The following is a 14659-nucleotide window of genomic DNA, read 5'->3' as shown; positions in this document are numbered from 1 at the left end:
AATCACACAGCAGCGTATGGGGGATGTGTCATTAGGAAACAGGCAACAGAAGTACAGCAAATCAGAGTAGAAAGAAATATTACATACGCAGAGGCAGTTAAAGTAAGAAATCAAGAAAGTGCAGAACAAGATCGAAGTGAGAATAGTTCAGAACGAGACAGAAGTGGCAATAGTTCAAGTAATAAAAAACAAGAGGCAGCAAATACAGGACTTTCTATGGACAAGCTAGTTGTGTTCCTGGCATATGTCATAAACTGTACAGAACAGGCAAGAAATAAAACTGAGAAGATCAAAATAATTGTCAAAGCAGCAGCAAAGTTCTTAAATTTAAAAGAACTATCTTGGGAACAGGTACAAGGTGAACTACAGAGAGTGGACGAGACAGAGTCATGTTACCACAATCCAACGCCATGTTAATTATTCAGTGGAATGCCAGAAGTTTAGTAGCAAACGGACAGAAACTAAAGGGATATTTAATAATATGAAAAATAAACCACATATAATATGTATTCAAGAAACCTGGCTGAAGCCAAAATTGAGCTTTATAATAAAAGGATACGTAACAATGCGTAAAGATAGGAATGATGGGCAAGGAGGAGGATGTGCCATATTTATTAAAGAAGACATGCATTATACAATATTAAAAGAAAAACAAGAACTAGAAATAGTAGGGGTAGAAGTATGGAATAATAAAGAAAGATACAAAGTGCTAAACTTCTATAATCCGTGCAAGAAATTACAAATTCATCAACTAGAAAAAATAGTCGAGCACTGGAGTGGCAATATCATTTGGTGTGGTGACTTTAATGCACATAGCACAATGTGGGGTGAAAGGGATGACTGGAATGGGGAAACATTGGAAGCATTTTTGGAGGAAAAAGAACTGGTGTGTGTGAATGATGGGTCGGGAACAAGATTAGATGTAGTTACGGGTAAAGAAACAGCAATAGATTTAACTCTGGTGTCACAAGGGTTAGCAGGAAAGGTAGAGTGGGAAGTAAATAAAGACAGCACTATAGGAAGTGATCACTACCCAATCTTCATTCACATAAACATAAACCAAAGGACAGAAATCACTAAAAAAAGAAGGAAGATGGAAGTATAATCACGGTGATTGGGGACAATTTAGGGAAAGTACCGACATGACATTAAAGGAAGTGGATATAAATCAAGATATTGAACAACTGAATACAGATATTACAAAGTGCATAATAGAAGCAGCCAAAAAGAGCATACCAAGGAGTAGTATAGGGAAAAGAAGGAAGATAGTGCCGTGGTGGACACAAGCGTGCACAGACGCAATAAAAGAACGGAATAGAGCATTTAGAATATTGAGAAGAACACATAATTTCCAAGATATGATCCAATATAAAAGGCACCAAGCTAAAGTAAGGTACGTTATTAAAAAGACAAAAAAAACACTATTGGAGAACGTTTTGTGAATCATTAAATAGAACTACTCCTTTAGGCCAAGTGTGGGGAATGATCAAGAAAATGTCAGGGATCAGAAGTGAACATAAAAATCATGTGATGAAAGATGGGACACGGTGTGTGGTAGAAAATAAAGAAAAAGCAGAACTTTTAGCAAAGACATTTGTTAAAGTGCACAGTAATGATAATTTGAGAAATGTAGAAAAACAAAAGAGAGAAGAAACAATTAGTTTAAATATTGGGGAAATGGTGGAAGACAATGATAATAGTTTAACTAACACTATAGATATGAAACTTTCTTTGAATGAAATGGTTCGAATATTGAAAAAGGTTAAAAATACAACACCAGGAAAAGACCAGGTGAGTTATCAGATGATCAAAAACTTAAGCAGCATTGGCAAAGAAGTGGTCTTGAAATTATATAATAGGATATATGAAGAAGGGAAATTACCAGCAGAGTGGAAAGAAGCTGTAATAATTCCGATATGCAAACCAGGGAAAGACCCGGAAGAGGCAGGTAATTATAGGCCGATAGCATTGACCTCAAATTTGGGTAAAGTAATGGAAAAAATGATTAATGAAAGACTAGTATATTATTTAGAGTCAAAAGAAATAATAAAAAACTACCAAAGTGGATTTCGCAAAGCAAGAAACACAAACGACCCAGCAGTGCAGCTGGAAGAGGAAATTAGAAAGGGACAAATAAATAAAGAAAGTATAATTGCAGTATTTTTTGATATAGAGAAAGCTTATGATATGTTGTGGAAACAGGGGTTGCTGATAAAACTAAATATAATTGGGATTAGAGGGAACATGTATAGATAGGTAAAAGACTTCTTAACAAATAGAAAAATATTAGTAAAAATAGAGAATGAATACAGCAGAGTATATGAAGTGGAAAATGGGACCCCGCAAGGGAGTATAATAAGTCCAGTATTATTTCCAATAATGATGAATGAAGTTTTTAGTGAAGTGGAAGGGTTAGTGGATGCGGCACTGTTTGCTGACGATGGAGTGATGTGGAAGAGAGGTAGAAATACTAATCATATAGAAAAGAAGATTCAAAAAGCGGTAAATAAAGTTCAAGAATGGGGAACGGCGTGGGGTTTAAGATTCTCTGTTGGAAAGACAAAAGTCATAAATTTTACAAAGAGGAAAGTACAAAACAAGATCCAAATTAAACTCTATGGAGAAAATATAGAAGAGGTACAAGTATTTAAATATTTGGGTATATGGTTTGATAAAAATATTAACTGGTCAACCCACATCAGCAAAATAGTGGAGAAAAGTAAAAAGGTGTTAAATATAATGAGGGCTTTGAGGGGTAAAGACTGGGGGGCTGATAGGCAGACATTGAAAGCAATATACATCAGTTTAATACGATCTGTTATTGATTATGGATGCATTATTTATCAATCTGCTGCAAAAACATTACTTGGGAAAATAGACAGGATCCAATCACAGGCTTTAAGATTATGTTGTGGAGCTACTAAATCAACCCCAGTTGCAGCATTACAAGTAGAGATGAATGAAAAACCTTTAGATATGAGGAGAGATCAACTGTCAGTAGTTTATTGGGCAAACTTAAGAGGGTCCAAGCAAGGACATCCAACCCATCAAGTACTATTAAACTGCCAAGAAAAAGAGAAGAAAAAAATGAATAGTTTTGGGTTGATAATAGGAGACAGATGTAATAAAGTTCAAATTGATAATATTAAAGTTAGCCCTACAGTACCAATCCCCGCAATACCACCGTGGATGTATGAAAACCCAAATGTAAACATGCAATTACTAAACAATAGACATTTAAATAGTTACCAGATAGAACAATGGATTGAGGAAACGTTTTTAGACAACATCATGGTGTACACCAGGGGTGGGCAATTAATTTTTTACCGGGGGCCACATGAGCAACCCGAGCACTGCTGGAGGGCCACATCGACAATATTTCAATTAAATTTTGCTCAATATTATTTTTGATATATACCGTAAGATAAATAATAATAATAATAATAATTAATAATAATAGTAATACTTCAACATAGTGTGTGTAACAGCATTCCATGACTAATATAAATAAATTAACATTAATAATAAATGACAGTAAAATAAGCACACGTATGACTGAGGAGTCATGGTGTAACTTTGTGTGGTGTGTGAGTTGTCCGACTTTTTGTGTGGCCATAAACGCACCAGTGGTTTAGTGTTATGCGTGTTGGTGACAGATGACAAGTTGGTTTTGGCCTGGTTTGTACGGCAGAAAATGACTAGTTTTTCGAGATATAATTGTTTTACTCATGTTTTTGGTGTGGTTATGTCCGAATATAAACAGTTTTGCTCAATAAAGTGATCGAAGCATCTCGATAGACGTTACAATAATTGAACGGTGTACAATTGAACGGTGTTGACGAACACCGTTAGGGCCGCTTGTTGTCACTGTCACTCAAAGTTGCATTGCAAAATTAAATTAAATAAATGTGTTTATTTTGTTTAGAATTCAGATCGGATTTGATTTGGTGCGCGGCATATATTTGCTGCGCGCAGCGGACGCTTGAGCAGTGCGCAATTGCGCAGGCACGCACCTTAGAGGGAACGTTGCTTGGCAGTCCATGTCTTGTTGAAAACACGCCATTCTTCATCAACTTTTCTCTTTTTAGCGTCTCGGGTGTAAACCGTGCATCACTTGTCGCTGCATGTGCACCTTCACTCGCAGGTTACACACGGACACACGCCCATAAATAATACTTTTCAAAATAAAAGCAGCACAGTTGTATTGCGTGCACGACATAGGTGTTTTTTCAACTTTATTTTGTAATTTGTGATTGCAGCTGTTCACATTCACTCACAATCACAATCACGCACACGCATACGTCCACACGAAAGTAATACAAATAACGATTTTCAAAACAAAAGCAGCACCGTTGTATTGCACACTCGACATAGATACTTTTTAAAATGTATTTTGTAATTTATGATTGGCCTCACGCGGGCCGGACAGGGATGCACAAAGGGCCGGATGCGGCCCGCGGGCCGCAGAATGCCCAGGTCTGGTGTACACAGATGCATCAAAAACTATAAATAATAAGGTAGGAGCAGCAGCTGTTATTCCACAAGGAAATTTAGTATTAAATAAAAGAATTAGTGATAAATTATCTGTTTTTACGGGAGAATTGGTAGCAATTTATATGGCAATTAATTGGATAGAAGAAAATAAAGCAAGGAAAGCAGTCGTGTGCTCGGACTCCAGCAGTGCATTGACTAGCATAAAAACATAGCGTCAGAAACAAGATTTAGTTTATGAAATAGTTCAGGCAGTCTACAGAATAAATAAAGTGTGGTAACATTTCTTTGGGTTCCTGCTCATGTAGGAGTTGAGGGGAACGAATTAGCCGATAAGTACGCAAAACAAGCAACCATTAAAACAGAAGTAAACATGGAGATTAAGCACAGTAAAGAAGAAGTGAAGAACCTCCAAAACCCTCAAATCTAAACTCAAATCTAAACTCCAAACATCTCAGAACAAGCTAGTCAGGTTACTTCTAGACCTCCACCCCAGATCCCACCTCACTCCTACCCACTTCTCCAAAGTGGGCTGGATCAAGGTGGAGGACAGAGTTAAACAACTTGCACTGAGCCTAGTCTATAAAATCCGCTACACCTCCCTGATACCGAAGTACATGTCAAACTACTTCCTTAACGTAAATGACCGCCATAACCACAACACCAGGGGGAGCTCCACTAACCACGTTAAACCCAGATTCCGAACTAACAAAGGTCTTAACTCATTCTCTTTCTATGCCACATCAATGTGGAATGCGCTCCCAACAGGTATAAAAGAAAGGGCATCTCTATCCTCCTTCAAAACCGCAATAAAAGTTCACCTCCAGGCAGCTACAACCCTAAACTAACACCCTCCCCGGATTGCTAATAATCAAATGTAAACAATCAAATGCAGATACTTTTTCTTTTTCTTATGCCTTCTGATCTCTCTCTCTCTCTCTCTCTCTCTCTCTCTCTCTCTCTCTCTCTCTCTCTCTCTCTCTCTCTCTCTCTCTCTCTCTATGTCCACTACTTGATGTCCATACCCCCCCCCCCCACCACCCCCCCTCTCCACACCCCTGATTGTAAATAATGTAAATAATTCAATGTGATTATCTTGTGTGATGACTGTATTATGATGATAGTATATATGATAGTATATATCTGCATCATGAATCAATTTAAGTGGACCCCGACTTAAACAAGTTGAAAAAGTTATTCGGGTGTAACCATTTAGTGGTCAATTGTACGGAATATGTACTTCACTGTGCAACCTACTAATAAAAGTCTCAATCAATCAATCAATCATTAAGATAGAACACAATAAAAAGTGGCAGGATAATTGGAATAAGGAAACAAAGGGTAGAGAGTATTACAAAGTCCAGAGGAGAGTAGGGTGTAATGAGAGGAGGCAACAGAAATAGGAAGGAAGAAGACATTATTACTAGAATGAGATTAGGACATACATATCTAAATAGTTCATTGAAATTGATGGGGAAACATGCTACAGGACTGTGTGATTCTTGCCAACAGATAGAAAATGTAAGACATGTTTAAATACATTGTAGAAAATATAATAGAGAAAGGGAAATACTGGGAAATAAGTTAGAGAAAGAGAATATTAGGTTAGCAGTGGAAGATATATTAGGATTGCACTCAGAACACACAGGTTATAAAGCAATACACACATTTTTTAAAAACACTGGGTTAAATAAAAGAATTTAGAGTAGGAATCCACCTCGATCCACAGTCCATTACAGTAGGTGGCGGTAATGCTCACCACAAGGTTGCTTGCCAACCGCCATAAAATCACAAGAAGAAGAGGAAGAAGAAGAAGACGAGGGGGTGCTTCGTCGGATTCTTCGCCCGTCAGTGAACACAGCGTTCCTCCATCTTTGCCGTCCCTGTGCGCATGCGCAGTTGTGTGCGTCTGACCTTCACACAGTCACCATGTTCGCCAGGAGCAGCTTGTTGGTGTTCGCCCCACAATGGTAAAACTTGACTTATTTACGAGTCATTAATGTCGCACGCTGTGTCAAACTGTATTAGTTTGAAAGACGTTTGTATACAAGAGCCGTAGTGTGAGCGTTCATCTGGGAGCCGAACGACGCGAAGGTGTAGGCCGCGGCTAATGAATGACTGACGTTAGCACGGAGGCTAACAACTAACGCTAAATAAACTTGTGACATTTGCGCACTAAACTTGTGTCTGTGACTAATAATGATGCTTATCTCATAACCTTCGTCATAAGTGGCATACGTTAGCATTCTGCAGCGTTAGCATTAGCACACGCTAACTTTACCCACTGAAGACTTTGTCATGTGTTGCAATGAAATGTTACAGCCATCCATCCATTTCCTACCGCTTGTCCCTGTGAGCACGTATTTGCATAAAGCTGCCAAGTGGTGCTGTATAATGTGCATTAACTGGGTTTGTTTTGACAGTGGGCAGGTCAGGAACATGGCCACCTTGAAGGACAGTAAGTACTTGCAGTGAAAGACACCATCAGACTTTATAATAGTAATAATGTACACTTTGACACAAACACTGTCAATAATGCATGTAATGTCTCTTCCTACGTCTCATTAATATATGTTTACGTTGTTAAAGGGGAATTGTCTCTATCAGCCACAATCCCTATATAAGGCAAGAACACGTTTTTCTTTTTTCCTCCATTCTAAACTGTAAAAAATGGCAAGTAGGAGGTGGCTAAAAACACAGCCAATAGGGGTGCACCATTCCGCTCACAAAGCCCTCTATAAAGTTTCAAAAACCACCAGCGATACTACATTTACATCTCGTGACCTGAATATTAGCCAATACTAGTAATATTATTGTTTATTAAAAGCGCTAATGCAAACTGTTTTCAGTGGTGCCGTGATCACAGAGAGCTAACACGTAGAGATGTCCGATAATGTATGTCTAGTTCTTGTCTTACACTAGGATTGTGAACTAAAAGTGCAGTTCCCCTTTAGTGTATAAAGCGCTAACAAACCTTTTTGCTTGCAGTCACCATCCGTCTGAAGTCCATCAAGAACATCCAGAAGATCACTAAATCCATGAAAATGGTGGCCGCCGCCAAGTACGCTCGGGCTGAGAGGCAGCTGAAACCCGCCCGGGTCTATGGCTCCGGAGCCCTTGGTACGTCACCACCTCCTTGGACTGGGAGTTTTTAAAATGACGAGGCCGCTGTTGTCTTGCAGCTCTGTACGAGAAGGCGGAGATCAAGGCGCCCGAGGACAAGGCAGCCAAGCACCTGATCATCGGCGTGACCTCCGACCGTGGTCTCTGCGGCGCCATCCACTCCGGCGTGGCCAAAACCATCAAGAACGAGATCGCCAACCTGACAGGCAGCGGCAAGGAGGTGATGGTGGTCAACGTGGGCGACAAGCTGAGAGGTATCCTGCACAGGTACGTCTGGCTCACCGCCATTTTTAATTCTATTGTCCCCATAGACCTCTTATAAGGGTACGCAGCATGGAGCGCTACTACCTACTGCCGCTGACGAGACGCGGGGCCGCCATCTTGGAGTGGTGATCCGCTCCACTCAGTGCAATTCATTTGGCAGGAGCAATGAACTGTCAGGGCATTTCATTCATCTTACCTCACTGAATACCACTGATTTTCATGCACTTTTTTTGTCATACGTGTAGCTATGATAAAGGACACATGTTTTATTATTCATAGTTTGCTTAACAGTAATAGAATATTCTTATATGCTATAAGTGACCAGACGTCCCAGATCAAAACTGGGAATATAATCCCAGGGTCAGCTATTTTTAAATTGAAGAAACAATATGATTAGGTTATATATACATGTGTATATCCTACATAAACATGTAGGATATATGAATACATTACAGTGTTTCCCATAAACTGCCAAGATAACTGTGGTGGTGGGGGCGTGTCTATGGGCGTGGTCACCATGACATCATCGAGTAATTTGCTAAATTTACTACAATGATATGATTTTCTCTAAAAAGGCTCAAAAAATGTATACTTACTAATTAATAATAACAGTTTTGTTTTAAACGTCCATCCATCCATCCATCCATTTTACAATATAATTACAACACTTTATGTACATATTTATATACAGATTTGAACAATAAGTTATTCACTGAAATATATTTATTAATTGTGGTTCTTACAAAAAATATATCTTATAAAATATAAAAGCTAAAATATCTCTTAAAGCTCTGCCCCTTTAATTAGTGCATACTAAATAATTTAACTTTAGCCTACTACTACAACCATATTATTTACCAGCAACATAAAGTGAAACAGAGGCAGAGGTGTCAGAAACAAATAAACAGAAAACAGTAGTGGTCAAATACAACTAAGGCAACAAGAGAAGTATCCTACACTTCTCTTTTGTAAAGTAAATCTGAACAGCCGATATGGGCATCTACATCAACTATATGATTTGCCTGAGAAGCTGGACAGGACGAAATTTATAAAAAAAATGTTTCTTTATTTTATTTTATTTTTTTAAATTTGTGGCGGACTTAATTCTTTCGTGGCGGGCCGCCACAAATAAATGAATGTGTGGGAAACACTGGACATACTCCGTACAATTGACCACCAAATGGTAACACCCCAATAAGTTTTTCAACTTGTTTAAGTTGGGGTCCACGTTAATCAACATTAAACTGCCTCAAGTTGTTGCTCAGATTAAATAAAATTACAAAATGTTTCTTCTACATATGAAAAGTGCAACATTAAACAGTTTCAAGTCAACTCAGCCTCAGATTAACTTTTATTTTCCCCCGAGCCTTTAACCCTGGTGACTTTCACTCAATCTTCATGTTTTTTGCCAGCCCTGCCTGACTCACCGAGGAGAGGCTGCTTGAATGCGGTGTTTGCACGACGCTCGTCTTTCTCTTCGTTGAAGCGACGTTCACTTGGGGGTGGTGCTGCTTCAAATGGGTTAGCATGTTTGACGTGTTGGCGGAAGCATACCCTACCGCTGCTGAACAATGTCGGCAAACCGCTCTCGCTTTCTTGTCGTAGCCCGGTCGCTGCTAGCATGCCGTGTGTTGTGCCTCTGTGTGCATTGTTTACACAACGTGCGGTGCGCTACTTAATATGTCCGTGTGGAAACTCGTTCGGTACACCTCCGAACCGAAACCCCCGTGCCGAAACGGTTCAATACAAATACACGTACCGTTACACCCCTAATTCTGGTGCATTCTGACAAAATAATGAAGACAAAATAGAACATTTCATAGGTTTGCAGAGAATTCTATACAATAATACTGTATAGCCACTGTCCATCTGATTGTCTAGTTAGCTAACATATATTACCCCTCCTACACAATCTGGACCGTGGTCATAACTTTTACCCCTGTTGGCTTTTACAATATTTATCTTCTTCATTTATTCCAACTTTATGTTATTCAAGTATGACATTTTTAAATATAATTAATGTCATTGACAAGCAATTCTATTATGGTCATACTCTTGTTTACCATGAATTGATTAACGTGGACCCCGACTTAAACAAGTTGAAAAACTTATTGGGGTGTTACCATTTAGTGGTCAATTGTACGGAATATGTACTGTACTGTGCAATCTACCAATAAAAGTTTCAATCAATCAAGCAGCTACGATTTCAGTACTATTGAAGATCTTTGCTCCTTCTCAACTCGGTGGTAATATTCTTTTCGCAAAATCCAACCAATAGTACGTTAATGTTAAATCTTACTTGTGAAAAGTAATCCCCCCGATTCCTATTTTCAACAGTCTGCTCATTTGAGCAGGAAAACGCTGAACACCATCTTTGTTTTCTACCTGTCAACTGTCAGTTTAGCATCTTTGTTTTCTACCTGTCAACTGTCAGTTTAGCATCTTTGTTTTCTACCTGTCAACTGTCAGTTTGGCATCTTTGTTTTCTACCTGTCAACTGTCAGTTTAGCATCTTTTTCTACCTGTCAACTGTCAGTTTAGCATCTTTGTCTTCTACCTGTCAACTGTCAGTTTAGCATCTTTGTTTTATACCTGTCAACTGTCAGTTTAGCATCTTTGTTTTATACCTGTCAACTGTCAGTTTAGCATCTTTGTTTTATACCTGTCAACTGTCAGTTTAGCATCTTTGTTTTATACCTGTCAACTGTCAGTTTAGCATCTTTGTTTTATACCTGTCAACTGTCAGTTCAGCATCTTTGTTTTATACCTGTCAACTGTCAGTTTAGCATCTTTGTTTTCTACCTGTCAACTGTCAGTTTAAAGCATCTTTGTTTTCTACCTGTCAACTGTCAGTTTAGCATCTTTGTTTTCTACCTGTCAACCGTCAGTTTAGCATCTTTGTTTTCTACCTGTCAACTGTCAGTTTAGCATCTTTGTTTTCTACCTGTCAACTGTCAGTTTAAAGCATCTTTGTTTTCTACCTGTCAACTGTCAGTTTAGCATCTTTGTTTTCTACCTGTCAACTGTCAGTTTAAAGCATCTTTGTTTTCTACCTGTCAACTGTCAGTTTAAAGCATCTTTGTTTTCTACCTGTCAACTGTCAGTTTAGCATCTTTGTTTTCTACCTGTCAACCGTCAGTTTAGCATCTTTGTTTTCTACCTGTCAACCGTCAGTTTAGCATCTTTGTCTTCTACCTGTCAACCGTCAGTTTAGCATCTTTGTCTTCTACCTGTCAACCGTCAGTTTAGAATCTTTGTCTTCTACCTGTCAACCGTCAGTTTAGCATCTTTGTCTTCTACCTGTCAACCGTCAGTTTAGCATCTTTGTCTTCTACCTGTCAACCGTCAGTTTAGCATCTTTGTCTTCTACCTGTCAACTGTCAGTTTGGCATCTTTGTCTTCTACCTGTCAACTGTCAGTTTGGCATCTTTGTCTTCTACCTGTCAACTGTCAGTTTGGCATCTTTGTTTTCTACCTGTCAACTGTCAGTTTGGCATCTTTGTTTTCTACCTGTCAACTGTCAGTTTAGCATCTTTGTTTTCTACCTGTCAACTGTCAGTTTAGCATCTTTGTTTTCTACCTGTCAACCGTCAGTTTAGCATCTTTGTCTTCTACCTGTCAACCGTCAGTTTAGCATCTTTGTCTTGTACCTGTCAACTGTCAGTTTAGGCTGCTCCCCGGCTCCTCATCACCACTTCAAGATGGCGGCCCAATTCCTCGCGTCACAGCAGCCAATACGGCGTCTATTAATAAGATGTCTATGATTGTCCCCGCTCACTCTTCATCTCCTTCCCCCCCAGAACTCACAGCAAGCACATCATGCTCAACTGTAAGGAAGTGGGCCGCAAGCCGCCCACCTTTGGGGACGCCTCCATCATCGCCGGAGAGCTTCTCAACTCTGGATACGAGTTCGACCAGGGCGCCGTCATCTATAACAGCTTCAGGTGCGTATTCCGGCTGGCGTTTATCGAAGCTCCAATAATAAAAACGGCGTCGCCCTGGTGCAGGTCTGTCATCTCCTACAAGACGGACAAGAAGCCCATCTTCTCCAACGACACGGTCGCTAACGCAGGTGACGTCTTCAATGGTCACGTGACCCAGCCCGGGACTAAACTGCCCTCCCCCCCACAGAGACCATGGGCATCTACGATGACATCGACGCTGACGTGCTGAGGAACTACCAGGAGTTCGCTCTGGTCAACATCATCTACTTGGCCCTCAAGGAAGGTACCACCAGCGAGCAGAGCGCCAGGATGACCGCCATGGACAGCGCCAGCAAGAATGCATGTGAGTGTGTGGTTACTATGGCAACCTGCTAAAGTTACAGTATGTGTGGATGGCGGTCGCGGTGATGCACTCTGACGCCTTTCCCCCCCCTCAGCTGAGATGATCGACAAGCTGACGTTAACGTTCAACCGCACCAGACAGGCCGTCATCACCAAGGAGCTGATCGAGATCATCTCTGGAGCCGCCGCTCTGTGAGTCCATCTTTTCATCATCCCCTCTTTTTCTTTCTCTTTCATCGTCTTTTTTTCCTCAATTCACATTTCTGACACCATCTGCTGCATTCAGGAACTGAGGAGGTAACCTTGTAGAGGTTAGATCCTCCCATGTAGACCTCACTCTTTTAGCTCCCGCTCTACTTTTAGTCCCAACTGGAAGATGTTGGTTAGTCCTCATGAAAGAGTGCTTCTGAGACCGTTCTTTGTCTCTTGGCAGATAAGCGGACCAGACAGACGTTTAAAAGTGAAGCAGCAGTCGTCCACAGTCAACAGTCGTTAATGCTTGTTTGTAAAATATACGCAGAGAATAAAACTCTTCATGACAACCTCATCACTGATGCGTCCTTTGTTATGTTTTTGGTGCCTTTCTTGCTCACAATACAAAGGTCAGTGTTTGTACAGTCATGAAAAGTCATGGACTTTTAAAATGCATTTTCCTGGAAGAGTCATGGAAATATATCTAAAGTGTCATTAGTACAATAAAGATCAATGTGTCAGGACGCAAATTTTAACTTTTTAAAGGCCTACTGAAATGAATTTTTTTTATTTAAACGGGGATAGCAGATCCATTCTATGTGTCATACTTGATCATTTCGCGATATTGACATATTTTTGCTGAAAGGATTTCGTAGAGAACATCGACGATAAAGTTGCAACTTTTGGTCGCTGATTAAAAAAAGCCTTGCCTGTACCGGAAGTAGCGTGACGTCACAAGTTGAAAGGCTTCTCACATTTCCCCATTGTTAACACCAGCAGCGAGAGCGATTCGGACCGAGAAAGCGACGATTACCCCATTAATTTGAGCCAGGATGAAAGATTTGTGGATGAGGAACGTGAGAGTGAAGGACTAGAGTGCAGTGCAGGACGCATCTTTCTTCGCTTGGCCGTAACTTAGGTACAAGCTGGCTCATTGGATTCCACACTCTCTCCTTTTTCTATTGTGGATCACGGATTTGTATTTTAAACCACCTCGGACACTATATCCTCTTGAAAATGAGAGTCGAGAACGCGAAATGGACATTCACAGTGACTTTTATCTCCACGACAATACGTCGGCGAAGCTCTTTAGCTACGGAGCTAACGTGATAGCATCGTGCTCAAATGCAGATATAAACAAAATAAATAAACCCCTGACTGGAAGCATGGACAGAAAATCAACAATACTATTAAACCATGGACATGTAAATACACGGTTAATGCTGTCCAGCCTGGCGAAGCTTAACAATGCTGTTGCTAACGACGCCATTGAAGCTAACTTAGCAACGGGACCTCACTGAGCTATGATAAAAACATTAGCGCTCCACCTACGCCAGCCAGCCCTCATCTGCTCATCAACACCCGTGCTCACCTGCGTTCCAGCGATCGACGGAAGGACGAAGGACTTCAACCGATCATCCGTGCGGTCGGCGGCTAGCGTCGGATAGCGCGTATGCTATCCAAGTCAAAGTCCTCCTGGTTGTGTTGCTGCAGCCAGCCGCTAACTCTTGAACGCATCATAATTAAATTATCCCCTCAACTCCCCCCAAAATGGATTAACTCGCTGGAATAAAAAAGACAATATAACATGCATCCATAAACGTGGACGCATTTGGAAAAGTGCAATATATTTATCTGTACAGTAGTCTTATTTATTTATATGTATTTATATATATTTATTTAGTTTATATATATGTATTTATTTATATATGCACCTTATTGCATTTTTATCCTGCACTACCATGAGTTTATGTAACGAAATTTCGTTCTTATCTGTGCTGTAAAGTTCAAATTTGAATGACAATAAAAAGGAAGTCTAGTCTAGTCTAATACACCGATCCCACCTACAACTTTCTTCTTTGCAGTCTTCATTGTTCATTAAACAAATTGCAAAAGATTCACCAACACAGATGTCCAGAATACTGTTGAATTTTGAGATGAAAACAGAGCTTTTTTGTATCGGATTCAATGGTGTCCGAATACTTCCGTTTCAACCATTGACGTCACGCTCATACGTCATCATACATAGACGTTTTCAACCGGAAGTTAAGCGGGAAATTTAAAATGTCACTTTATAATTAAACCTGGCCGTATTGGCATGTGTTGCAATGTTAAGATTTCATCATTGATATATAAACTATCAGACTGCGTGGTCGCTAGTAGTGGCTTTCAGTAGGCCTTTAAAGTCAAAGCAAGTGTTGCCTTAACCCAGGGGTGTCCAAAGTGCGACCCGGGGGCCATTTGCGGCCCGCAGCTAATTGTTTACCGGCCCGCCACACATTCTGGAAATGTTATTGCAAAAA

The 14659-nt window shown here is 40.1% G+C and overlaps 1 protein-coding gene across 2 annotated transcripts; it reads left to right on the top strand.

Moving 5' to 3' along the window:
- Positions 1 to 6316: 6316 nt before the first annotated feature.
- On the top strand, positions 6317 to 12711 carry LOC133662898 (ATP synthase subunit gamma, mitochondrial-like). Of its 2 annotated transcripts, XM_062067083.1 has the most exons (9): positions 6318 to 6461; positions 6915 to 6949; positions 7480 to 7611; positions 7674 to 7881; positions 11679 to 11822; positions 11886 to 11950; positions 12010 to 12165; positions 12260 to 12356; positions 12598 to 12711. In XM_062067083.1, the coding sequence occupies exons 1-9, from the start codon at positions 6421 to 6423 to the stop codon at positions 12599 to 12601; spliced, it is 882 nt and encodes a 293-aa protein (XP_061923067.1). In that variant the 5' UTR covers positions 6318 to 6420; the 3' UTR covers positions 12602 to 12711. The 2 variants fall into 2 exon arrangements, with proteins under 2 accessions (XP_061923068.1, XP_061923067.1); XM_062067084.1 differs by lacking the exon at positions 12598 to 12711 and having other exon boundaries at positions 6317 to 6461; positions 12260 to 12360.
- Positions 12712 to 14659: the final 1948 nt, after the last annotated feature.

The sequence above is a fragment of the Entelurus aequoreus genome, linkage group LG12, assembly GCF_033978785.1.
Source record: "Entelurus aequoreus isolate RoL-2023_Sb linkage group LG12, RoL_Eaeq_v1.1, whole genome shotgun sequence".
Classification (NCBI taxonomy): domain Eukaryota; kingdom Metazoa; phylum Chordata; class Actinopteri; order Syngnathiformes; family Syngnathidae; genus Entelurus; species Entelurus aequoreus.
Note: the sequence above shows the minus strand (reverse complement) of the source record. Positions and strands in the feature narration are given on the sequence as shown.

Coding starts and splice junctions, on each gene's coding strand:
- LOC133662898 (XM_062067083.1), top strand. CDS start 6,421: ATGTTCGCCAGGAGCAGCTTGTTGGTGTTCGCCCCACAATG. Junction 7,882..11,678: donor CTGAGAGGTATCCTGCACAG/GTACGTCTGGCT, acceptor CTTCCCCCCCAG/AACTCACAGCAAGCACATCA. Junction 11,823..11,885: donor GTCATCTATAACAGCTTCAG/GTGCGTATTCCG, acceptor GCCCTGGTGCAG/GTCTGTCATCTCCTACAAGA.